The sequence below is a fragment of the Fulvia fulva genome, chromosome 9, assembly GCF_020509005.1.
Source record: "Fulvia fulva chromosome 9, complete sequence".
Classification (NCBI taxonomy): Eukaryota; Fungi; Ascomycota; class Dothideomycetes; order Mycosphaerellales; family Mycosphaerellaceae; genus Fulvia; species Fulvia fulva.
In genome coordinates this window covers 3,616,487-3,637,071 of record NC_063020.1, presented here as the reverse complement: position 1 = coordinate 3,637,071, position 20,585 = coordinate 3,616,487, and the positions used below count along the sequence as shown (strand labels likewise).

General features: G+C 54.1%; 8 protein-coding genes across 8 annotated transcripts; 6 read left to right on the top strand and 2 right to left on the bottom strand.

Annotated features, from left to right (window-relative positions):
• Positions 1 to 2,516: 2,516 nt before the first annotated feature.
• Positions 2,517 to 3,938, top strand: CLAFUR5_09720 (uncharacterized protein; the record flags this gene model as incomplete). Its single annotated transcript, XM_047908868.1, has 1 exon — positions 2,517 to 3,938. One exon carries the CDS (start codon positions 2,517 to 2,519, stop codon positions 3,936 to 3,938), a length of 1,422 nt encoding a protein of 473 aa, XP_047765905.1.
• A 625-nt stretch (positions 3,939 to 4,563) lies between these two features.
• Positions 4,564 to 5,672, top strand: CLAFUR5_09719 (rRNA methyltransferase 2, mitochondrial; the record flags this gene model as incomplete). Its single annotated transcript, XM_047908867.1, has 2 exons — positions 4,564 to 5,379; positions 5,433 to 5,672. The coding sequence occupies 2 exons, from the start codon at positions 4,564 to 4,566 to the stop codon at positions 5,670 to 5,672; spliced, it is 1,056 nt and encodes a 351-aa protein (XP_047766362.1).
• A 926-nt stretch (positions 5,673 to 6,598) lies between these two features.
• Positions 6,599 to 8,456, top strand: CLAFUR5_09718 (uncharacterized protein; the record flags this gene model as incomplete). The annotated part of the gene is made up of 4 exons (XM_047908866.1): positions 6,599 to 7,069; positions 7,128 to 7,211; positions 7,268 to 7,635; positions 7,682 to 8,456. 4 exons carry the CDS (start codon positions 6,599 to 6,601, stop codon positions 8,454 to 8,456), a joined length of 1,698 nt encoding a protein of 565 aa, XP_047766363.1.
• A 341-nt stretch (positions 8,457 to 8,797) lies between these two features.
• Positions 8,798 to 9,679, top strand: CLAFUR5_09717 (uncharacterized protein; the record flags this gene model as incomplete). The annotated part of the gene is made up of 1 exon (XM_047908865.1): positions 8,798 to 9,679. One exon carries the CDS (start codon positions 8,798 to 8,800, stop codon positions 9,677 to 9,679), a length of 882 nt encoding a protein of 293 aa, XP_047766160.1.
• Positions 9,680 to 10,246: 567 nt separating this feature from the next.
• Positions 10,247 to 11,887, top strand: CLAFUR5_09716 (uncharacterized protein; the record flags this gene model as incomplete). Its single annotated transcript, XM_047908864.1, has 3 exons — positions 10,247 to 10,463; positions 10,609 to 10,839; positions 10,893 to 11,887. The coding sequence occupies 3 exons, from the start codon at positions 10,247 to 10,249 to the stop codon at positions 11,885 to 11,887; spliced, it is 1,443 nt and encodes a 480-aa protein (XP_047766261.1).
• A 166-nt stretch (positions 11,888 to 12,053) lies between these two features.
• On the bottom strand, positions 12,054 to 14,585 carry CLAFUR5_09715 (uncharacterized protein; the record flags this gene model as incomplete). The annotated part of the gene is made up of 2 exons (XM_047908863.1): positions 12,054 to 14,181; positions 14,242 to 14,585. The coding sequence occupies 2 exons, from the start codon at positions 14,583 to 14,585 to the stop codon at positions 12,054 to 12,056; spliced, it is 2,472 nt and encodes an 823-aa protein (XP_047766259.1).
• A 2,599-nt stretch (positions 14,586 to 17,184) lies between these two features.
• On the top strand, positions 17,185 to 18,663 carry CLAFUR5_09714 (uncharacterized protein; the record flags this gene model as incomplete). The annotated part of the gene is made up of 1 exon (XM_047908862.1): positions 17,185 to 18,663. One exon carries the CDS (start codon positions 17,185 to 17,187, stop codon positions 18,661 to 18,663), a length of 1,479 nt encoding a protein of 492 aa, XP_047766260.1.
• A 273-nt stretch (positions 18,664 to 18,936) lies between these two features.
• On the bottom strand, positions 18,937 to 20,241 carry CLAFUR5_09713 (uncharacterized protein; the record flags this gene model as incomplete). Its single annotated transcript, XM_047908861.1, has 3 exons — positions 18,937 to 19,479; positions 19,537 to 19,884; positions 19,942 to 20,241. The coding sequence occupies 3 exons, from the start codon at positions 20,239 to 20,241 to the stop codon at positions 18,937 to 18,939; spliced, it is 1,191 nt and encodes a 396-aa protein (XP_047766264.1).
• Between the last annotated feature and the right edge of the window lie 344 nt (positions 20,242 to 20,585).

Genomic DNA, 20,585 nt, shown 5'->3' with positions numbered 1-20,585 from the left:
CAGGCCCAGCAGACAAATAGGACCTCACCGCGTTCTATCGACCGTACTCGTCTTACTACTGTAACCACATAGCTCGTCTGTTCTTCAACCAACCACGCAATGGCCGATTCATTTTCTTGTTTATTAGACTTTCTGCTATGATGTACGATGAAGCGCTGTCTAGCAAAAGGGAAGCGATCTTCAATGATGCCGCGTCGTGCATCGGATTCGTGTCGTCAATATTTGACTGGATCGACTACGATGTCGTCGCGGCGGCACTGCGTAAGTGGTGCGCGTTATGGCGTTCGCAGCGGGCGAGGTGTGCAGTAGTGGAATCGTCTTCACGCTGCACGCACCATACAAACCGTCAAAAGCGAGTTCGGCCAAACTTCGCCTCGCGAGGACGTTTTGGGAGCAGCCTCACAGCAGGTGCAATTCCTCTCAGTAGTTTTCTGGAACTTGCCCCGGTAGCCAGATCTACTTGTGATGGCGTGTCTCAGATCTTCAAGCGCCAGCCCGAAACGGCTACTCGGCACCAGCCACTCCGGCAGTCACATCCGAAATAGCAGCAATCTTCAGTTCTTCGAAGCACAGAGGAGTTTTTCGCGAGCTGATGAACATCACTTTGCCGCTGCGTCGCTTCAACTGATCTCAACGACGATCTTTGGCCGCTTCAAGCATGATCATCGACGTAAGCCTGCAACCACGAGACTGCACGTGCTTCCACGTTTTAAGCTTTGCAAGGCCCCCAGCTCGAATGCAGAACGAAAGCTGTTGCCACTGAGCGCTTCGTTGTGGTCGTGAGATCAACGATGGGCGCAAGTGAAACACTCCAACGACCTCTTGGAGAGCTGCCGTCGAAAACGGGACGACCCAACGGTACTGAGCGATGGCGCGGCCTCACCGGCTGGCGAACTTTGCCTCGATGCTGAAAGCCGGCTTTGTGGCTTCTAACATCGTGATTGGGTCGTGGCCAACAGCTGTCAAAACAACATCCGTACAGCCACTTGTCCTCAGCTTCGAAACGATGTCGTGGTTCCGCTATGACTGTTCCTAGCGGAGCGGTGTGCGGTACAGACTTGTTTGCGACAGTAACGAGTCGAGTTTCATGCTAATGTTGTGTAGCTGTGGCTCCTCCACGTTACACCAAAAGCTGCAACACTTGGACGGGGTTCAGCACTATCAGCATGATGAGAGGGGCGGAGGGAGTACTTGCTTATTTTGCCCGCACACTCACCCGCCGCATGCGCGTTTCACCTTGACCAAAGAGGCAGCAGGACATGATCCTGCCTGCAACCATGCAACCTCTAAGGCTCTCTTCATCTCTTCAGTCCCCGCTGCAACACTGTAGCAACGCTTCTGTACGAGCACCAATACCAGCCACAAGCCTCGCAATCGCGAGAACGCCTCGTGGACTGCATGCTGGTAGCGTCAAGCCCGCTACGCCTCTGCCATTGTCTTTCCTGGATTAGGTCTACCTCCCGACGTCAAGCTGCTTCCTCGGCCAGGTCAGGCATCGGCTCGCCAAGCCATACCTCTTTTACAGCTGTAACGCGCTGTTTCAGCAGTGGTTCACGAGTCCACAAGCGACATTTGCGGCGAAGCTTGTATCCATCTGTCGAAGATTCGTGGGTGCGCTGCAGCCGCAACAGGTCCATGCTGATACTGCACGAACTGTACCTTGCCCTGAAGCAGACTCGTGTACTCCGCTTCACATTCCAGAGCGGCATCCCACAGCATGCTCTGTCCTCCGGCGAGGATCGACAGCATGCATCCAGACCCGCTCTGTGCTGAGAGTGCCGGCGTCTCAGGGGACCACGGCTGTTTCTGCAGGGCAGCGAGATACTCGCAGTCGTGATGGCTTGTCCGGCCGTGTGGTGGTCCACAAGCCACTCTGTGCTGGCCGCTTTTCAAAGTTTTCGGCCCAGAGTGTAATGATTCCTGCCGCACTTATCATCGCGAGGTCGCGCACCACTTCATTCGACTCAGCTGACCTTGGAATTGCGACGTCGTCAGCCGCTGTTTGGCCGGCCCTTCATCTTCTTTCGAACTCCATTTGCGCTTTCACCTCCGGAGTCGTCGGCCACCACGCGCTGAAGGTTCACGGATCTGCCCAGCTTATACCTTCCTCAGCTCGCGCGACTCCCAGGGTCTAGGCTTTTCGCATCTGCTTGCGCGTCTTTGCGACTTGTTGACTGGATCGCCATTCGCCTTGCATTATCCGGTCGAATCTCCGCAACTGCTGTCTGCAGCTAGCCTGCAACACTGCCGCCGTCGCGCGCCTTAACGCTCAAGCGAATCACCGTTGTCAACCGTCAGATCGACAAGTTGGCAGGGCTCCACTAGAGCTTAACAGTCTAACAGAACACACTCGCACAGCACTGCAGTGCCTCAGCGTCCCACGAATTTGGCTGACTTGAAGATCGTCGCACGTGGTTTCTTAAGTATGTAACTACCGCATGCCCCCTTTACCTGCCCTGCCCCTCGTACCAAGCATATCCTGCGTCAGAAGTGAGCACATGCTCAACCTCGTTCCAATGTCGACTCTCACGATATCCCAGCCGATCAAGACTGAGTTCGGCCACAGATTCACCCATGACTTCAACCCAAGGATATCGCTTGCTAAGTCGCGCTTCTCGCCCAACCCAAGGGCTGATTCTTCTCCTTCGGTGAGCTCGCTGCAGGTCAGCTCCACCACGGACGACAAGATGTCGACGCCCCATCCACATAGAGGGCTGCCTCCCCCGTCTTCCCTCACCCTCCCGGACCCAAGGAGGGAAGGGCCACCGCCATCATTGACACAGTCCTTGTCGCAGCCTCTTGGTCACATGCCACAGCCTCCTCATGAATGGCGGGGACAGGAAGAATCAATGCGAAATTGGCTCGTGGCGAAAGCCGAGGAGGACAAGCGCAAGCAGGAAGAAGCAAAGACTCGGCAGGAGGAATTGCGGCTTGAGCAGCGGAGAATTGAGCAGTCCATGCTGCGGGAATCGTTGCAAGGCGGCGTGCCACCTCAAATGGTTCCTATGATTTATGCTGGTATCGGCGGGGCCAACCTAGCGAATGTCAGTCTGGACTGGTTGAATCAGTATGCCTCGCAACTTCAACTAGCGCAGCAGCAGCAGATCCAGCAATCATCACCAGACATGCGAAGAGACCAGGGCCGACTCATAGGGCCTCCTGCCCACCCGTACTCTGTCGCGCAGCCAACACATCAGCAAGTCCTGCCAAGCCAGTCTTCAGAGCAGCAACAGCAACAACCGCCAGGGCCGATCCAGACCACGTTCTCAGCATATCAGCCTGCGGGTGGCAGGCAGCCACCCACATCGGCTCCCCGTTCCGCAACGCACACGCAGTTGCCACGACTAACGACAAACGAAATGTATGTTCATCAGCCTCCTCAGCCAGGGCCCGGAAGTGCGCATCCTCTGCAACAGACACAGAACATCCAGCAGGACCAGCCAGCATCATCGCCTTCGATATACTTCCACCACTGGGTGCCGCCAAACGAAACCAAAGGCGGCCACCAGCCGCAGACACCTGCGAGCAAAGGCGAACCACATTCGGCACACCCAAGCTCGCAGCACAAGGACAGCGAGTATCGGGAGTCGCCCAGAAAGCGCAAAGCTCAGGATGCCCATCAGGCGAATCCACCTCCTTCGGCTGGTCCGCAGTATACTTCGCCCTCTTTCTCCACCACAAGCTCCACTTCAGGTCGGAAAAGTGGTCATGTGCGGTCCCGCAGCAACGCGTCAGCAGCGGACAGTAGACCAGACAGTCGTCGCGACGATCCATTACCGGCACCAGAAAGGTCTCTACCAGACTCCGGCCGCACGCAGACCAGCGAGAACTCACGCCCTCCGTCGAGGCCAAAAGAGGAGCCGTCCGGACGGTCCTCGATAGACGCGGTCCGCGAATTCCATCCTGACCCTGCGACATTTCGACCAGGATCTAGCTGACATACATGAGATGCCATGCTTTCATATTAGCAGTGACGGCCGGTAAAGGCAATAGACTTGTGATGCGGGCGCATCTCTTGCATGGGAACGGGACTTTCCATTCTGCGATTGCACATATTGCTTGGAACCTTTTGGGTTAACACCTCCTGCGGAGGCATTTTGCACATTCGGATCGAGATACCCAAGTGTTTGTAGAAGAGGTTGTCGCATTTCAGCGCTGGTTTTCAAAGACGCCTGGTAGCGGCCGCAGTTGGTCCAGAGATTTGTTTGAGCATAGAGTAGCGGTAGCCACTTGTACACAGAAATGGATGAATGGCTACGAGCAGCATTGTTGATGAGTGAGAACCAGTCTCAGATTGCAGGTGTCCGACAGTGGTGAGCTTCCGGTATCAGCCAGGCACAGCTGGTCTTGATCAAGCAGTACTTGTAAATGTAAAGGATGCCTCGGAATCACAGCATGAACGAGGGGAATTAAGACCAGGTAGATCTGTATGGTTAGATAATCGTGATCCAGCATGTTGTGATAGGTCGATGTCAGCAAGGACTGTGCTTGGCGTCCTAACATCTTCAAGATCGACTTCGATGCGGTCGCACCTGCAAACACCAACACCTGTGCAACATATGCATGTCGATGCTGGCAAGAGCAGTCAATCGGCTGCCCACAGCATTACAGCGCTCAGCATGTGAGACCGTCAGCATACGCCAGGCCTCATGGCTGGCGATACCACTCATCAGGAGGCCATGGACAGCTTCTGGACCATTGCAGCATCTCACGCGAAACGCGTCCTCCTCATCCTCGACCCGCTGGAAGAGCCGTCAAGGACGAGACTCATACGCGAAAGAGGCAAAAGTCGCAGGCCTGAAGTCGCGCGCAGCATACAAACTGCTGGAGATCAACGAGAAACACCGTATCTTCAGACGCGGCGATACCGTGGTGGATCTGGGCTTTGCGCCTGGCAGCTGGAGCCAAGTCGCCGTCAACAGGACAAGTCCAGGTGGAAGAGTCGTCGGCATCGATGTCATACCAGCGCAACCACCGCGAGGCGCGAACGCATTGCAGGGCAACTTCCTCAGCCCGGAGATCAGAGAAGAGGTTAGGAAGTTTGTCAGCGATACAAGTAAAGGACGCGTGCGGCAGAGGAGCATTATCAGTCAGGATAGTCTTACAGAGGACGAATTGGAAGAGGATAGCAAGGGCATTGTTGAGCTGGAGAAACTCAGCTTGGAGCAAGAGCAGGCCAAACAAGGCGCAGTGGAGAAGGAGAAGATGACACAGCAACAGCTTGACCATCTCGAGGGTCGTGTGGTGGATGTTGTGCTGAGCGACATGTCAGAACCCTGGCCTTTGGTCGAATCGTCGTGGATCAAGAGCAAAGTTAACCCATATCTCAGGATGATGAATACCTCTGGCATTGCGGCGCGGGATCATGGTGGGAGTATGGTGAGACGGATCACGATCTACGATTGTTGCGGATAGTATTGACAATGTATCAGGATCTCTGCATGGCGGCGTTGACCTTTGCCTACGATACTCTTGCGACCGGCGGCCATTTCCTTGCAAAGTTCTATACCGGAGCTGAGGATCATGCCTTTGAGCTTCGACTTAAGAAGCTTTTTGAGAAGGTGCATCGCATCAAGCCCGATGCTACTCGTAAAGAGAGCAAGGAGGCTTACTTCGTGGCCCTACGACGAAAGGCGGGCATCAAGCGGGAGGATGTACTTGATGAAGGTTGAAGCAGGAGCTATAGCCCGCATTGCATCGTGAAGCCATCGGACCGGGCTACACGCCAGAGTGCGAACACCTCTTGCGAGTCGTACAAGTCGTTGTCGAGGCAGCATCGCAAGCAGATCACATCGGAATCGTGCAACACATGTCGTGTCGTAATTGTGCGTTTCTTGAGTCGCTGCAGGGATGCGCAAGAGAAAGACACGACCTTGGCATCAGCGAAGTGAGCTCCAACAGCTTACACTCCAGCCAAGCGTGTCTCCGAGTGATTGCGGGTGTGACACGATAGCGGACATGGAAGAACCCAGTGGACAACATTACAGCTCATTCCTGGCAGCGTTGGTATGGAGATGGCAATTCCAGTGCACAAGCATAAAGTACAATTCTATGCATTCGTGACTAGTCACTGAAAGGGCAAAGCATCTCCACCATGCAGGCTGATTAGGCGAGGTAACGACTATTCGAGCGAATACGACCTATAACAAACCCACGCTCATATAAAAGTCCAGGCATCATGCTCCCGGCAACGCGTGAGGCCTGTTCCGTGCACCTGCATATGTCCGTCTACAGCACATGGGCAGAAACCACCACAGAAATTGCTGCAACACATGCCTACTCTACCAAGATCGCAGGTCGAGAGCCAACTCCAAGATCATCTGCTAACAGCACTCAGCACGTTATAGATTGCGCAAGCCGGCAAGGTACTTTCTCGAGATCTCCCCTCAACATGGCGCGTTTCGAGTCAGAACGCTATCCGTGCACATCCACCGACTCGGCATACCGTTGTTAAAACCTGCTAGGCAATAATCCTTCCGTGTCGCCTGGGGCCGATTCAGGTAGCGACAATCTCAACATCATTCGAGTTATATGGAAATGCCTTCTCGCACTATCACTGATGCTTCGTCCTTTGCTCTTCGCGTTGTGCTAACTCGCCATGAGGCTGACCACGGCGGCGCTTGCTGCTAGCTTTCTACCGTGGACTACGACAGCGACCCACCTTGACAGCCGCGACGTCTCGTTCAACAGCTCGACACTCGCCACACTGCCAACTTGCCTTTTGACATGCGCCTCTACTGTCTTGCCGAAATTCGATTGCCACCCGGGAGGTTCGTGCTACTGCGATGTCGGAGGTCCACTGAAAGATGCGCTGGCGACCTGCGTAGCGGCTTCGTGTACGAGTGTGGAGGATCAGTTGGTGGGGATCAGGTTGCAGGCTGAGGTCTGTGGATACCCGAAGCACGACGATGCGCCGTCGACGGAGACGGTGGCGTATATTCTGTTTGGTGTTGCGACGGTTTTCCTTATGGCGAGGTTTGTGTCGAGGTGGCCTGGGTTCAAAGGGGCGGGATATGGGTGGGATGATTGGATTCTGCTGGTGGCTTATCCTGTGGCTATTGGCATGACGGTTTGTTCTTGAGGGTGAAGGTACATATGTATGGGGTGAAGCTGCTGACGTAGGACAGGTTACTGCGCATTATGCTGTGTTCTATGGGTCGGGCAAGGATATGTACTTCCTGACGGCCAATGAAGTCATACACTTCTTCACGGTACGTGACTGCCTGGACGTAGATGGCAAGAGGCAACGAACTAATGGTCAGGATAGTGGATGTTCGTCGGAGAACCTCTGTACATCGTCGTCACTTGCCTCACGCAGCTATCCTTGGTCTTCCTCTATCTCCGGGTGTGGCCTTTGCAGAGCGTCGACGACAACTCGAAGTTCCGGATGGCATGCAAGATTGTTGCCTGGGTTTTGGTCGCGACCATGCTGGCCTTTACCATATCTTCCATCTTCGGCTGTCGACCAGTGGAAGCTGGCTGGAATTTGCAGCTGGGTCGGAAGGCGGTTTGCATCAACAGGACTGCCTCTGGATATTCCTTGGCCGCTATCACGATCGTAATCCATATCATTGTGCTGCTTCTGCCTGTACCAAGACTGGTCAAGCTCAAGATTCCATTGGGTGAGAAGATTGGGTAAGTACACTTCGTTGATCCGCAGGTCTCTGCTGACGTATCACAGCGTCCTCGTCACATTCCTGCTCGGCTTTGTGGTCACGATATGCAGCGTCGTGCGTATGTTCTACATCTACAAGACAGCCAATGTCGTCAACATCACCTACAACTTCTCCTTTGTCGGGCTATGGAGTCTAATAGAGGTCTATTGCACCATCATCTGTTGCTGCATTCCAGCCACAGCAGGTCTCTTCCGAAAGCTTCTGGGTAACGAAAGCTTCAAGGGTCTGTGGACGAGGAGTTTCACATCCATGTCGAGGTCCAGGACCACGCAGACACCCATCGACCGCGAAATGGACACGATGCACCGGAGCTACCTTACATCACCCACATACGAGATGGACGGTGGATACCATGCCGAGGCCAAGGTGTACAAGAGCAGTCCTCAGGTCGAGTCCGTGGAGAGTGTCGCCACCGAGGCTGAGCTCTACGATAGAATTGAGCAGGCCGCAACCTCGAAGGACCATACATTCGACTTCGGCTTCTACACTGGGCCTAACCACGAAAATCAAGCCGCAGGTACTCGAGATGCTGACTTCTGGTACAAGACGAGGCGCAGTACTCCTGCTTCGAGTCCCTTGAGTTCGGACGCCACTACTAAGCGCAAGAGTACGCCTGAGCAGACCAGTCCAACGCCAGAGTTCTGGTTTTACGATCGGCCAAGGAAAGGCAGTGGAGACGACACGGCTGTCACGCCGACTATGCCGACACGACCCATTCCAGCGAGGTTCTCGAGTCTCCAAGGTCTTGGGTCTAGCGAGAAAGAGATGGGCCATGATTGAGCACCGAGCTGTAATGCATAGTCTCAATTTGTGGCGCACTGGAGCAAGCACAGCGCACTGGACCAGCTACACCCACCGCCCAGGTGAAAGATGGCTTGACTACCACCAGAGTGCGGTGTTCGAAAGTTGATGATGCGCAAAGTAAGACACATCGCAAGTGATGACTACATTCACCTTTGGCCCCTACCGGTGAATAGTGGGCCCAACGGAAGAAGCCGATGAAGCCAATATTGCTGACCAGCTTCGCGCATTCATGCCTTCATGCCACGACGACAGTCTTCAACACAACGTTTCCAGATTTTCGACAAAAGTCTGGTGACTCGACAGTACAAGCAAGGACCATGACGAACAATGAGCAGGCCGGCGGCCACAGAGAGTTCATATTTCGCAAAATTCGACAGCGCGCAGCTCCACAGCCACAATGGGCGCAGCAACACTGCCGGCTCCTACAGCTGCCAGCCGAACTGAGAAACCAAATTTGGAGAGAGGCGCTCGTAAAGGACGACAATGAGCGCATCGACCTCGCACACCTGCCGAAACCGAGTCTGCTATGCACCTGCCGACAAATCGAAGCCGAAGCGCTGCGTATATTCTTCTTCGCCAATCGCTTCGTGCTCAACATCGTCATTACTGAAGAGTGGCGAGTACAGCCCTACACAGACGACTCGGCCATTCGGTGGACACTCAACGCAGAGAAGCGGGGACTATCAATAGCCATTCGCGATGTGTACTTCACCTTCGAACGCCCTGGCTTTCTACAACCTGCTGAGCCCAAACGCTTCGCAATGCAGCTTATTCCACGGGCCAACCCTCACTTCGACACGCCGGTAAGCTTTTGCTTGGCTGAAGACCAGTCGGACTTTCCCATCTGTACTCGCACCAGTCTTGCCATGATCCTCAGGGACCTGGCCAAAAAAGGCCGCGAGGGATTCCGTGTTCAGGAGATCCGCAGGATAGCATATTCAGTGCGCGTCAACGAGATAGCGGGTGTCCGGCTGCGTCGATGGATTGGCGTGCCCAGAGTGAGGCGCTGGGACCCCCGCGTAGCATACATCTATCATCACTGGATACCAAATAGCTGGAAGTCGCCGATGAAACCACCCACCCCGCCGCCTGAACCGAAATGCCAATGCCTCGAATGTCGGACAGAAAGGAGAGAAGCTAAGAAGTCGGCGAAGCAGGTGGCGAAGCTGGATGCCAAGAAAAAGGGGAAAGAGCAGTGACGGACGGGTGGCAAGGGGCTGCGCAGTGGGCAGTAGCAGCATTTGAGCAAAAATATGTAGTAGAGCTGGTGACAGGCAATTGGGATCTGAAGCAGTATGTAAGCGTAGTATGCGCAAATTGGAACAGCTCCCCCATAGTAGTAGCTCGCAGGGTAAGCAATCGCCAGATTCTAATGGATATCCAAAGTCCTCATAGCGCACAGCCACTGCCCAGTGGGTATCACACTTTCACAATCATGTTGCTCTTTATCACGATCTCATTTGTTACTGCGCAGTGCCGAAAGACCAACTGCTTCACACCCACTTTACCCATCTTCGCGCCGATTGCGTCAACCTATGCATGCCCGTTGCGCACAAGGGGAAGCTCTGACCTCACAAAATCACGAAAAGAACTCCAACAAGGAAGGCACACACGGGCAACGGCAAGAACCTGAAACGTACCCACCAAGAATCACGCCTTCACTTCCGACACCACTTCATCAACACCTCATACCCTATCCTAGCGAGCGCACCTATGCCCACCCCTCACCATCACCATCTCCCTACCCACGCATCGATACCGCGACGATGGCGCACGTTAAAAGCGGCTTCCATGCCTTGCGCGCCTCGACAGCCTTCATCGCCTTCGTAGTCTCCTACGCCATCTTCACCGACGCCTTCCTATACGCCGCCATCGTGCCGGTGGCGCCGTTCGCGCTGGAGAAGCAGGTGGATAAGGAGAAGGTGCAGGTCTGGGTGGCGATTTTGTTGGCGGCTTTTGGGGTTGGATGCTTTGTGAGCTCGGGTGAGTACTTCGTTCTTGCCCCTGAGGAGTTGTGCTAGAGGTGGAGAGGGAGTGCCGACTTCGGTGATCGGTGGGCGGCTTGGGGGAAGAGCAGAGACAAGCTTGGACAGACATCACCTCTTGACAGCTCGCTGATTTCTCGCAGTGCCTTGGGGATACTATGCCGACCGCAGCACCTCCCGTCGAACACCTTTCTTACTTGGCTTGCTGGTCCTCTTGGTTACTACAGGCCTGCTCTGGTTTGCGCCATACATCAAGTCCAATGGCCTCGTCGTCCAGGTCATCGCTCGAGCACTTCAAGGCTTCGCCAGTACCATCGTCTGGATGACCGGGCTCGCCATACTTGTCGACGTGGTGGGTCCCACACGCATTGGAGGTAAGGGAATCGGTCTATGAGGTATAGGTGTGTATATGGCTGACACTGTGCAGAATACAGCGGCTACATCGGCATTGCACTTAACCTTGGCAATCTGACTGGCCCTCTTTCAGGAGGCGTCGTCTTCGCAGAATCTGGTTACCATGCTGTCTTCGGCCTCATCACTGGTGTCGTCTTGGTGGACATCCTGCTGCGTCTGATCATGAAAGAGAGGACTGTGCAAAAGACAGTCCGCGCGGCACCATCGACCGCATCAGTGAAGCCGCTCAGACCCCACTCTCCTGAGCTACACCCTGGCCCAGATATTGAAAAGACAGCAGCCAGCGAGGTGACGCTTACCAACACGATAAGCTCTACTCCAGACAGCATCTCCTTAGCGGACTCCACCAGCGTGTCTAAGGTAAGTCGACTTCCAGTCATGCTCCGACTCTTATTCTCAGCACGTTTCATGGTGGCAGTTTGGGGCATCATGGTACTAGCCATGGCGTACACTGGCTTTGAGACGGTATTGCCGATGGCAGTTAACAAAGTCTTCGGCTGGGATTCGGAAGGTGGCGGCCTCATCTTCCTGCCTCTGTCATTACCATCGCTGTTCGGACCTCTCGTCGGAAGGTTCACCGATCGCTATGGAGGACGATGGGTCACGGCGGCTGCCTTCACCATTATCTGTCCAGGTCTGATCCTCCTCAGGCTGGTCAATGAAAACAGCATCAACCACAAAGTTCTGATATGTGCCTTGCTTGTGGTTATCGGCAGTTGCTTGACACTCATACTGGAGCCACTCTTTGCCGAGATCACGGGCCGGGCCACGAAGTTGGAGGCATTGGATGCCGGCGCTCTGGGTAGCGAAATCGTTGGACGGGGCTACTATGCGCAAGCGTACGCACACTTCAACTGGGCATGGGCTTTGGGCAATACACTGGGTCCGATCTTATTTGGTTTCATGGCGGAAGCTGCAAGTTGGAAAACTGCCATGTTGAGTATGGGAGTAATTTGCGGGGCCAGTGCTGTTCCAATGGCGTTATGGATAGATGGATGGGTCTTGTAAAGTGGTAGACTCCAGCCACGGAAGGCAGGTTGGACATCTGCTGCATCGCGTCATACAGGGCTGGCAAATAGACTGAACAAAATGGACATTCCAGTGCCAGTATCAATGGCCTTGTTGTTGTTGTTGTTGTTGTTGTTGTTGTTGTTGTTTTCGGTTTATCTCGTGCTCATGTCGCAGGTCCGGCTGGAGCATCCCAATGGTACATTGTAGAATCAAGCCATGCACTTTGATGTGCCAATTGCTTCATCAAGAGTTCGTTCTGCTGTCTTTGCTGCTCCATTTGTTGTTCCAATGCTCTATACCTTGCCTCCCACGACAATGCTTGGTCCATGGAGAATCCTGGTTGCTCGAAAGCATTGTTGGTGAAGGTCGCATCAGGTTGGCAATTCTCTAAATTCGACGCCGGCATGGGTTGTGAGTAATTCAGCTGATTGAACGCCACCTCGTTGAACGCCACATTTGGTTGGGAAGTGGGCGCGCCATACATTGTGGCTGCTTGCGTCTCTGCCTGAGCTGTTGGGTCGAGTATGAAGGATTGCGTGGGTGTAATCTCTCCTGAGTAGTCGTACGGGATGTTTGATGGGTCGCCGGTGGCGAGACTGTTGGGGAAGGCGACTAGATCTCCCGTTTCGCCATAATAGGTCTGTGGCCGCAGGGCGGAGGGGTCTGGGAAGTGCCAGTCCTGGAACTGGGGTCCGCTCGTTGGCATTTGCTGTGCGTCGAATCCGTTGCTGACGAAAGTCGTGCGGGGAGAGGCTGATTCGAGGTGGTAGGGATCTTGTTGTGTTGCTGGGACTTGGGTTGAGATGTTGGACATGTAAGGGTTTCCTCCAGACTGAGACTTCTTTGACAACCAGGACATGCCCCAGCTGAGTCGTTTCCCATCGGACGAGGGAGCTGACGAAGACAGATGCTGAGAAGTGTCCATATTTGTATACGGTGAAGGCGAGCTGTTAGATTTGTGCATACTCGGCCTCGGGTCTGTCTCGTTTGAGGTTACACTCTCGCCTAGGGAGGACATCCGGCCTTGAGTCTGTTCCGTCGCGTTCGAATCGACTGAGCGGGGCTTCTTTTGCTTCTTACTACTTCCTGTGCCATATGCTGTCATGCTCCATGGCAAGACGGGAGGAGCCGAAGAGTTAGAAGAGGTGGCTGAGCTCCGCCGCCGTTTGCTATCCTTGTTCTGATCCGCACTTAAGGATGAACTGTACTTGCTCCCCTTCTTGCCTTTACTTTCGGTGATAAGATCACGATTGAACTGGCTAGTCGCTTTGAGGAACTCGATATGCGCGCATATCATGGTATCGAGACGTTGCTGATCTTTGTCGACATACTGTTTGTTGGGGTCGAGAGTTTGTTTGGAAGCGTTCCGGCCATACGTCCAGATGCTCTCGCCTGTTTTCGTGCGCGCGTTGGGATTAGCTCCGCGAGCCAGCAAGGCTGAGAACACAACGATATTACCAAGCCGCATCGCAAGATGTAGTGGTGTCTCGCCCTTGGCATTGCAAGCATTTATGTCAGCTCCACGATCGATCAGCTTCTCGATGTGGCCAGCTTGGATCGTGGTCGTGGAGTCTGAGTTCTCAAGAATGTTGAGGATCGCATTCGACGACAGGGGCTGGCTGATGGTAGCGATAGAGCTTCGATTAGGCTGATAGCTACGCCGTCTCGAAGTAGCAAGACTTCCAGCTACAGACTGGTGCCTGCCCTCTGTGAAGAAGCTGCTGCCGATTGACGTTCTTCTAAACCAGTTGATGAAACCTGGTGGAAGGTCCTGCTTCTGTTCGATCTGAGATACCGTCGAGTCCGGTGTTGGGGTAGATGTGTTTGCTGGTGAAGATTGTTCGCGCTTAGTGTCAGGGGCTACTGCTGGTCCTTCTTCCACGACTGATGGCAACCGTGTATGTGATGTTGATGGGAAGCCGTACTGAACATTACGGAAATCCTGTTCTTCAGGTGGTGTCAGAGTTAATGCTGGATTATACAAGAAACTGTAGTTCATATCGTCCTCGACTTGACTGATCGCGACGTTGTTGTCTCCCTCTGTCATGCTGTTCGGGTACTGTGCAGATGAATTACTCGAGGCGGCAGGGCTGGAATCAGCATCGATGGGGCCATCGCGAACAAGGTCGGGCTCGGTTCGATTCGTGTCTGGCGAAGCAGTACCGGTGTCTCTGTGGAACGCTCGCAGAAGTTTACTCCGACGGACCTCGCGACCCTCTGGGTTCTTCAGGCGGGCTTCATCAGGCCTATAACCGAAGATATCATGCCAGTGGTTACGACACGTACTCTCGCTGGAGGAGACAAGTTAGTAGGATAAGGCGACCAATACCAGTATCACGAGCGTCACTCACGAGGGACCTTCGCCATCTGCATCACGCATGATCTTGGTAACATCGTCGAAAGGCAAGTCAGTATGTATGATGAGCTTGATGAGCTGTCTCGATCGCTCCGGCGTCCATTCGTACGGTTTCCGGCCTCGAGCTATCTTTGCGCCTTCGCCATCACTCTGCTTCGGAGGCTCCCACTTGTAATCGTGGAAGATGCTCTGACCGGGTCCTAATGTCTTCGCTGGGAACTTCTTGCGCGTCGCCACGGATGCCTTCGGTCTCGCTCCATTCTCCGGCCCTGCCACGTCTCGGCCAGGTTCGCGCTCTTGCGCAGGCAGCTCACCTGCTCGACCCTGAGGAGCATACATGTTCGCCAATCCGGCTGAGCTTTCACATGATAATGGCGGTGCAGATCGCTATCGAAGCACCGGCTGCTGGAGTTGGCGGAATTGGTTCGCCCGGAATCAAGGATCCCTGAAAGCGCCGAGCTCGAAACAGACGAGGTCCAGGGGCGGGGTGGTCCTTTTTGGCCAAGCAGTGCAAGCGTTCTCTTGCTGCCAGATGGAGAGCGGCTACAGTAGAGAGTCCGCCGAGTATGTCCTGCCGAGGAAACAAGAAAGTGCCCAGCGGTCCAGATAGAATTAGACGTACTGGCCTGCAGGCTGCTGATGAGCAAGCGACATTACGCGGTCAAACTTCTACCACTGAACTTGGCCCGCATATGCAGTCCAACCGCACATGCCACATCGTACATGCTGATCCAGTTTCAAACAACGCGATGCGCGGCCTTTGCCCTGGGCTGTCACCAAAAGCCGTGTCACGGAGCACAACACCAACCGAGCACAGCATGGAGCACTCAAATCTGGAGATCTGTTGTTGCGATGGCTCATCTTTGACAGCGACCGGTCAATGTACCCCCCGCATCGTCCCGCATCGTCCCGCATCGTCCCGCATCGTCCCGCATCGTCCCGCATCGTCCCGCATCGCCACAAGCAGGACAAGCGAAGCTTCAAGCCACACCGGACGTGATAAGTGAAGATCAAGTCTCGTTGGCTATCGACCCGTCATTGAGCGCGGAATATCGTTGGCTACTCAGGAATCCTTCGATCTCGTCCAGCTTCCTCTTCGTTGGCGGAAGACCAGACAGCAGAATTTGCGACACCGGGAAGGAGCCAGCATTTGGGACCGTGCCGACATGGACTCGGTACGAGGATGGAGCTTTCTTGGCGCTTTCCGCCCTAGCTCCACCGGCATCGACGAGCGACTTCTAACATATGGTGCCGATGATTCGTGAAGTGCTCTGGAAGCCTTCGACTCCGTAAAGGTCGTCTGTGCTACACAAGCAAATGCTGCGCTGCAGTGCAGCTGCCATGGCGACTCTGACGAACCCGGTCTTTGGCCCAGGTGGCCACCTCTTTCGTTGGTAACAAGCGTCGGAGAAGGATGCCTCCTTCGAAAATGCACAGTGCGGCCCGTTCGGCTGCTGCAAGCCATAGACTACCTCGACCTTTTGGGAATGGAGGCGTCGTTGCGCTGCCGGGTCTGGCAAGAAGCCTGACATACTGCATCATCAAACAACCAGAATGTCCCATGTTGGCCCTCTGTTAATGCTCATCAATGCTTGTCCTTGGATGGAGTAGTATTCGAGCCTTGGCGGGACATGGTACTCTTGTCGTTTGCAATACTCTGATTGGCTGCTGAGGATTGCAAGAGTTATTTCGCGTTGGGATCGACAATTACAGACGCGCAGAGCCTCACGATTCCCATCTGTCTTTGTTTGACGCTCGATTTTCGGTCCCGCGGGCTGTCATGGGAGCAGGGCTTGTCTCCTCAGTCAGCAGGCGGGGTCTGCAAAATAGAGTATATGTACTAACGAAGATGTTCCTAGCCGGAGCTGCTGGAGGAACAGATATGAGAAACCTCGCGAGTCGGTCGTTCTTGACACTAAGCCTTGCTCCAGGACTCGTCAAAATCAGACTCCTGCCGTGCGCCAATTGGTGTTGCTTGGAGGGCGTGTTGCAGGTTGCACCCGGCCTAGAAGTCGGCACGGCGCCGAGTGTCAATAACCAAAGACGGATCAAGCCCTTGTGTCCACCGAGAAAGGGACCGACAAAGCTGTTCGACAAGCCACGATGCCGTGTATGCTAGACTCAGATCATACCACTGAGCCAAAGACTGCGAAAAAAACCCAAGCATACCTACAGTCTTGACCGTTACCTGTCATCAGGGCCACAAGAGGAGCCATACAACGCCATAGACGTACCTCGCAGTCTCGTGCTGGAAGATTATCGGAAGAAGAGGGCGAGGATGCAGTCTTTGTATGATCAGGTAACGCGTTCCTGACAAACGTGCTGCTCCGATTTGGCTAAACTGATTATAGGTGCAAGAGACTGGTGAAAACACTGCATAGAGGATGGACCTAGCCAACGACCTGGAGTCTTCTGTTGGAAAAGGCCATGTGTCCACAGCGACATGACATGATTAGCTATACAACACACGCATGTCGTTAACTCGAGTGTGCTCTCGCCAGTCGATCGCAGAAAGTGGTGACGAGTCGAGGTGAAGCTCATTGAGTGCTGACGAGCGCAGACGAGCAGAGATATCCACAGCTGCGAAAGGATCTTTAGCAGGACTATGGATCCGGCGTGCCAGAGTAATTTTGTTGTTAAGTTTGAGGAAGGCGCGTTACTGAGTTTTGGGTCCCTTGATGGGTGTAACGGGTCTGCACGTGATAATTTGGGTTAGGTGAATGTACAGCCATCTGCTAGTTTTCCTGTTTAATCGAGTGAACAGAAGTAGACGGCAAAACAGCGCGAACCTAGAACAGGCGTCATGTGTCTGAATGACAACAACACCTTTGGCTCGTCATCTTAACTTGCCTCATTATCTGCCTGTGCGACTGGTTCCTAATTCGACAGCCTACACTCAAGGGTTCACCGAGCTTCTGTCAGTCGTCCTAAAGCGATCATGCAAGCAGCCACGACCGGTGCGAAGCGATGTTGGGACTGGGTCAAAGACTATTCTGGCTACGAGGAAACAAGCCGGAAAGCTCTTAAGCACACAGCGCAAACTTCGCCTTCCTCGGCCACCCTGAGTGCTTCCAAGTTACCGGGAGACGCCACCAACAAGACAGACAGCGGCATCGAAGATTCGGCCGGTTCCCAGCCTGGCAAAGGCGAAGCCTTGATGGCTCGAAATGCTGCGCAGCGCGAGGTACTCGAGCCGTACATATTTGATGCGAACGAGGGACCCGATTACGTCGCCGGGCCATCATTCGTAGTCAATACTGGCTCTGCAGGGAACCAGCTCCCTGCCATCCTCTTGACCGAAGAGCTCTCCAATATTCTACAAGAGGCAGCTATTGCGACTCGCGATCTGCGGGAAGCTACCAGCAGGCGGGATGCTCAAGCACAGATCCTGGATCGTTTCAGAAGCTGGTCCCTTGATCAGCAGCGCAAGCTCCTTAGGCTACGTGATACTCATGAAGGCGTAGAGGGGGGTGAGAAGGTACGGAGGCAGTTGCAGCTCAAGGTCAGGGAGTATGATCGCCGGATACGGGAAGTTCGAGACCAGAAGGCGTCCTATAAGAAGCAGATCGCGGACCTTGAGCAACGAGCCGATGCCGCAAACAAGGTGGCAGCTTTGGCGATTGAGGATGTTCTGGTCCGTGGCAATTTGTTGAGTGGACAGGTACAAGGCAAGACGGATGAGGACATCGCGTTTGAGCGGAAGTATGCTGTGCCAAAGGACAATGATGAATCGCACACTATGGTCCTGCCGGATGATGACCCAGAGCAAGCCTCAGAACACCGACAGAGTCCAGAGTCTGAGGTGGTTCTGAATCCCGCAGCGGTGCACAAAGCCCAGGTCATTGGAAGGTATCGCGAAGCTACAGATATGATGGAACGAGCACGGGTCCACTTCAACAACCGTCACGAGAATTGTCAGCCGCAACATACCGGCCGAGGCGCTGGATCCAGCAACAGCGCCTCATCTCAGGAAAGTCCGACTGAGAAGGATCTAAAAGTCTTGCAACGCCACCGCCAGCTAACCAGACAGCTAGTCGAGGCCGAAGAAGCATTCAGCGAAGCCAAACGAGAGGCAAAAGCAGTAGGCTTCGCAACGACCAGCGAAGCATCATCAGACGATAGCTCACAATCCGAAGCGACCGCCGAGCCAGGGGCAGACTACCGAAGCTGGTGCGATGTGGTGACCATACAGGCCTGGATCAATACGCTGCCCAGCAAGACCGAGTCGAGGATAAGCGGCGTCGGGGGCTACGCGCAGGAAGCCAAAGCCATCAGGAACCACGAACACGATCATGAGGTGGGGGTGGGAGAGTGTGAGAGTACATTTGCCGAGTGCGGTGAGAATCAGAAGGCGCTTCGCCGGTGGAAGCAGTATTGTGAGGGTCTTCGGGTGGTGGCTGGTAGGAGCGTCAAGTAAAAACTTTTGGTCTATGAATCGGCATTAGTGGGATGGGGCTGGCAGTTCTGCCCTCGACTATGGACGAGACGATAGAGTACCGAATAGCAGATAGAGTTAACGAGCCAAAATGCGCAAAGCCCAGTCCTTTTTGATGCGACCGGCAAGTTCATTTTGCGCTGTGTACATGTACCCTGACCATTCTTGTTGTTGACCATGACTGATCCTCACCATCATATCGCCATGTCTCAAGTCGTTATTCCACATAGCTAAAGTCAAGCTCGTAGCCTCAAATCAAGTCTGTGGCAGTACGCCCAATTTGAGCACATCTCGCCTCTTCCGCCAGCTTGCCATCCTTGCCTTCACGGCACGATCGATGTCCGCAACAATCTTGACACATTTCCTATCGAACATCATGAGCTGCGCCCTGATCTCCACTTCTACTTCTTCAGCGATAAGTGTCTCGTCCCTTAACCATCTCTCAAAGCGCTCATAACGCTTCTTCAGTCCGCGACGAGAGATCTCCTCCGGTCTGAAATGGGAGAGCTCTTGGTAGAGGACATCGACCTTCTTCCGTGCTGCGCGAAGTTTCGCGAGCATGTCGTATTGAAAGTCGTTGATCCTGAGGTCCCAGGGCGGAATAGCATCTTCCATTGGTGCGCCCTTGAGTGCCCGCTTGATGCTTTCCTCGCTGATCCGCCATTGGGCTTTGATCATCTCTTCCACTTTGGAAGGGAAGCCCACGAGGTGTAGCTCTACGGTCTTCGGAACGCGGGATAGAGGCCAAAGTGGTCTTTGAAGCCATGCTTGTGGGATGTCGCTTTCGACGATAGTCAACTAATAATGTTGTCAGCCAATGAACCTGATGAAGAGTTGGGTGTCGTGATCGCATACCTTCAAATTGATCTCCTTGAGGCTCTTGCTGGAGCTCAAGAAGCCGCATAAGCTGTACAGTGTATTATTGACAGAGCAGCCCAGGTTGTATTTGTGTGTCCATCGGGATTCAAAGGCTCCGACTCCTCTGATGCTGATGTTTAGATCGAGGTTAGAGAAGTGCAGCAAGTGCGCTGGCCAGAGCTCTCGCGTTCTGCACAAGCCGTTGTCGTAAGACTCTCTGACTACGACATCGTCTGAAAGAACCTCGCTGCTGCAGTGGATCTTGTCTTCTGCGACCTCGTGGCACGAGATCTCGATGCTGCATTTGTTACCCGCATACAGTATACCTCTCGCTTCGGAGAGTATCTAGAAGCAAAGTCAGAGCTAGGAGATTGAGAGCGCTGCTGTCGAAGAAGTACATACCTGCTTCGACGTTTGTAATATCTTCGGATAGCAGTGGTAGCCTCTATACTGGCGAGGTCGTAGGTTAAGAAGCTCTTGGTAGACATTGTTCCGAAGCTCTGCGGGCAGATCTAAGAACCTGAATACGCCAGGCTCGAGGTCTAGAGCCTGTAGACGTCGCGCGAGTGCGACTCGGTCTCGTACTATTTCAAACTTCTGACCGGTGCGCCTCTTCACGAAGTTTCGGAGTTGGGTGGTGCTGCATGTGAGATGGTCGAGGCCTCCTGGAGCCCGGATAGGAGGCAGATCGCGTTGTGCCATGCTCACAAGTACTCAGCGGGTGAAGTGTTGAGTCCAGAGCATGACTTCGGCGTGCGTCAACAAGATGTCTGTGGCAGCAAGCTGATGATCGGGGATCAAGCGCCCCAAGCTGTGCGGAAACGCTCGGGCCAGGCGCTAAGCACGTGGTGCCTGTCTTCCTTCCATACACTCTCGTCGAGCCGATGTCTCTCGGCTCTGCCAGTAGTAAGTTTTATGAGTCCGTTGCCGTCCCGTACACGAGCAACCTCTGTATATACAAGTCATAGTAGGAACAACTATACGACTGCAGCATATTGCGGTTCAGGTTCGGTCTGCCTTCTTGTCTTCGAGATCCTTTGACTGTA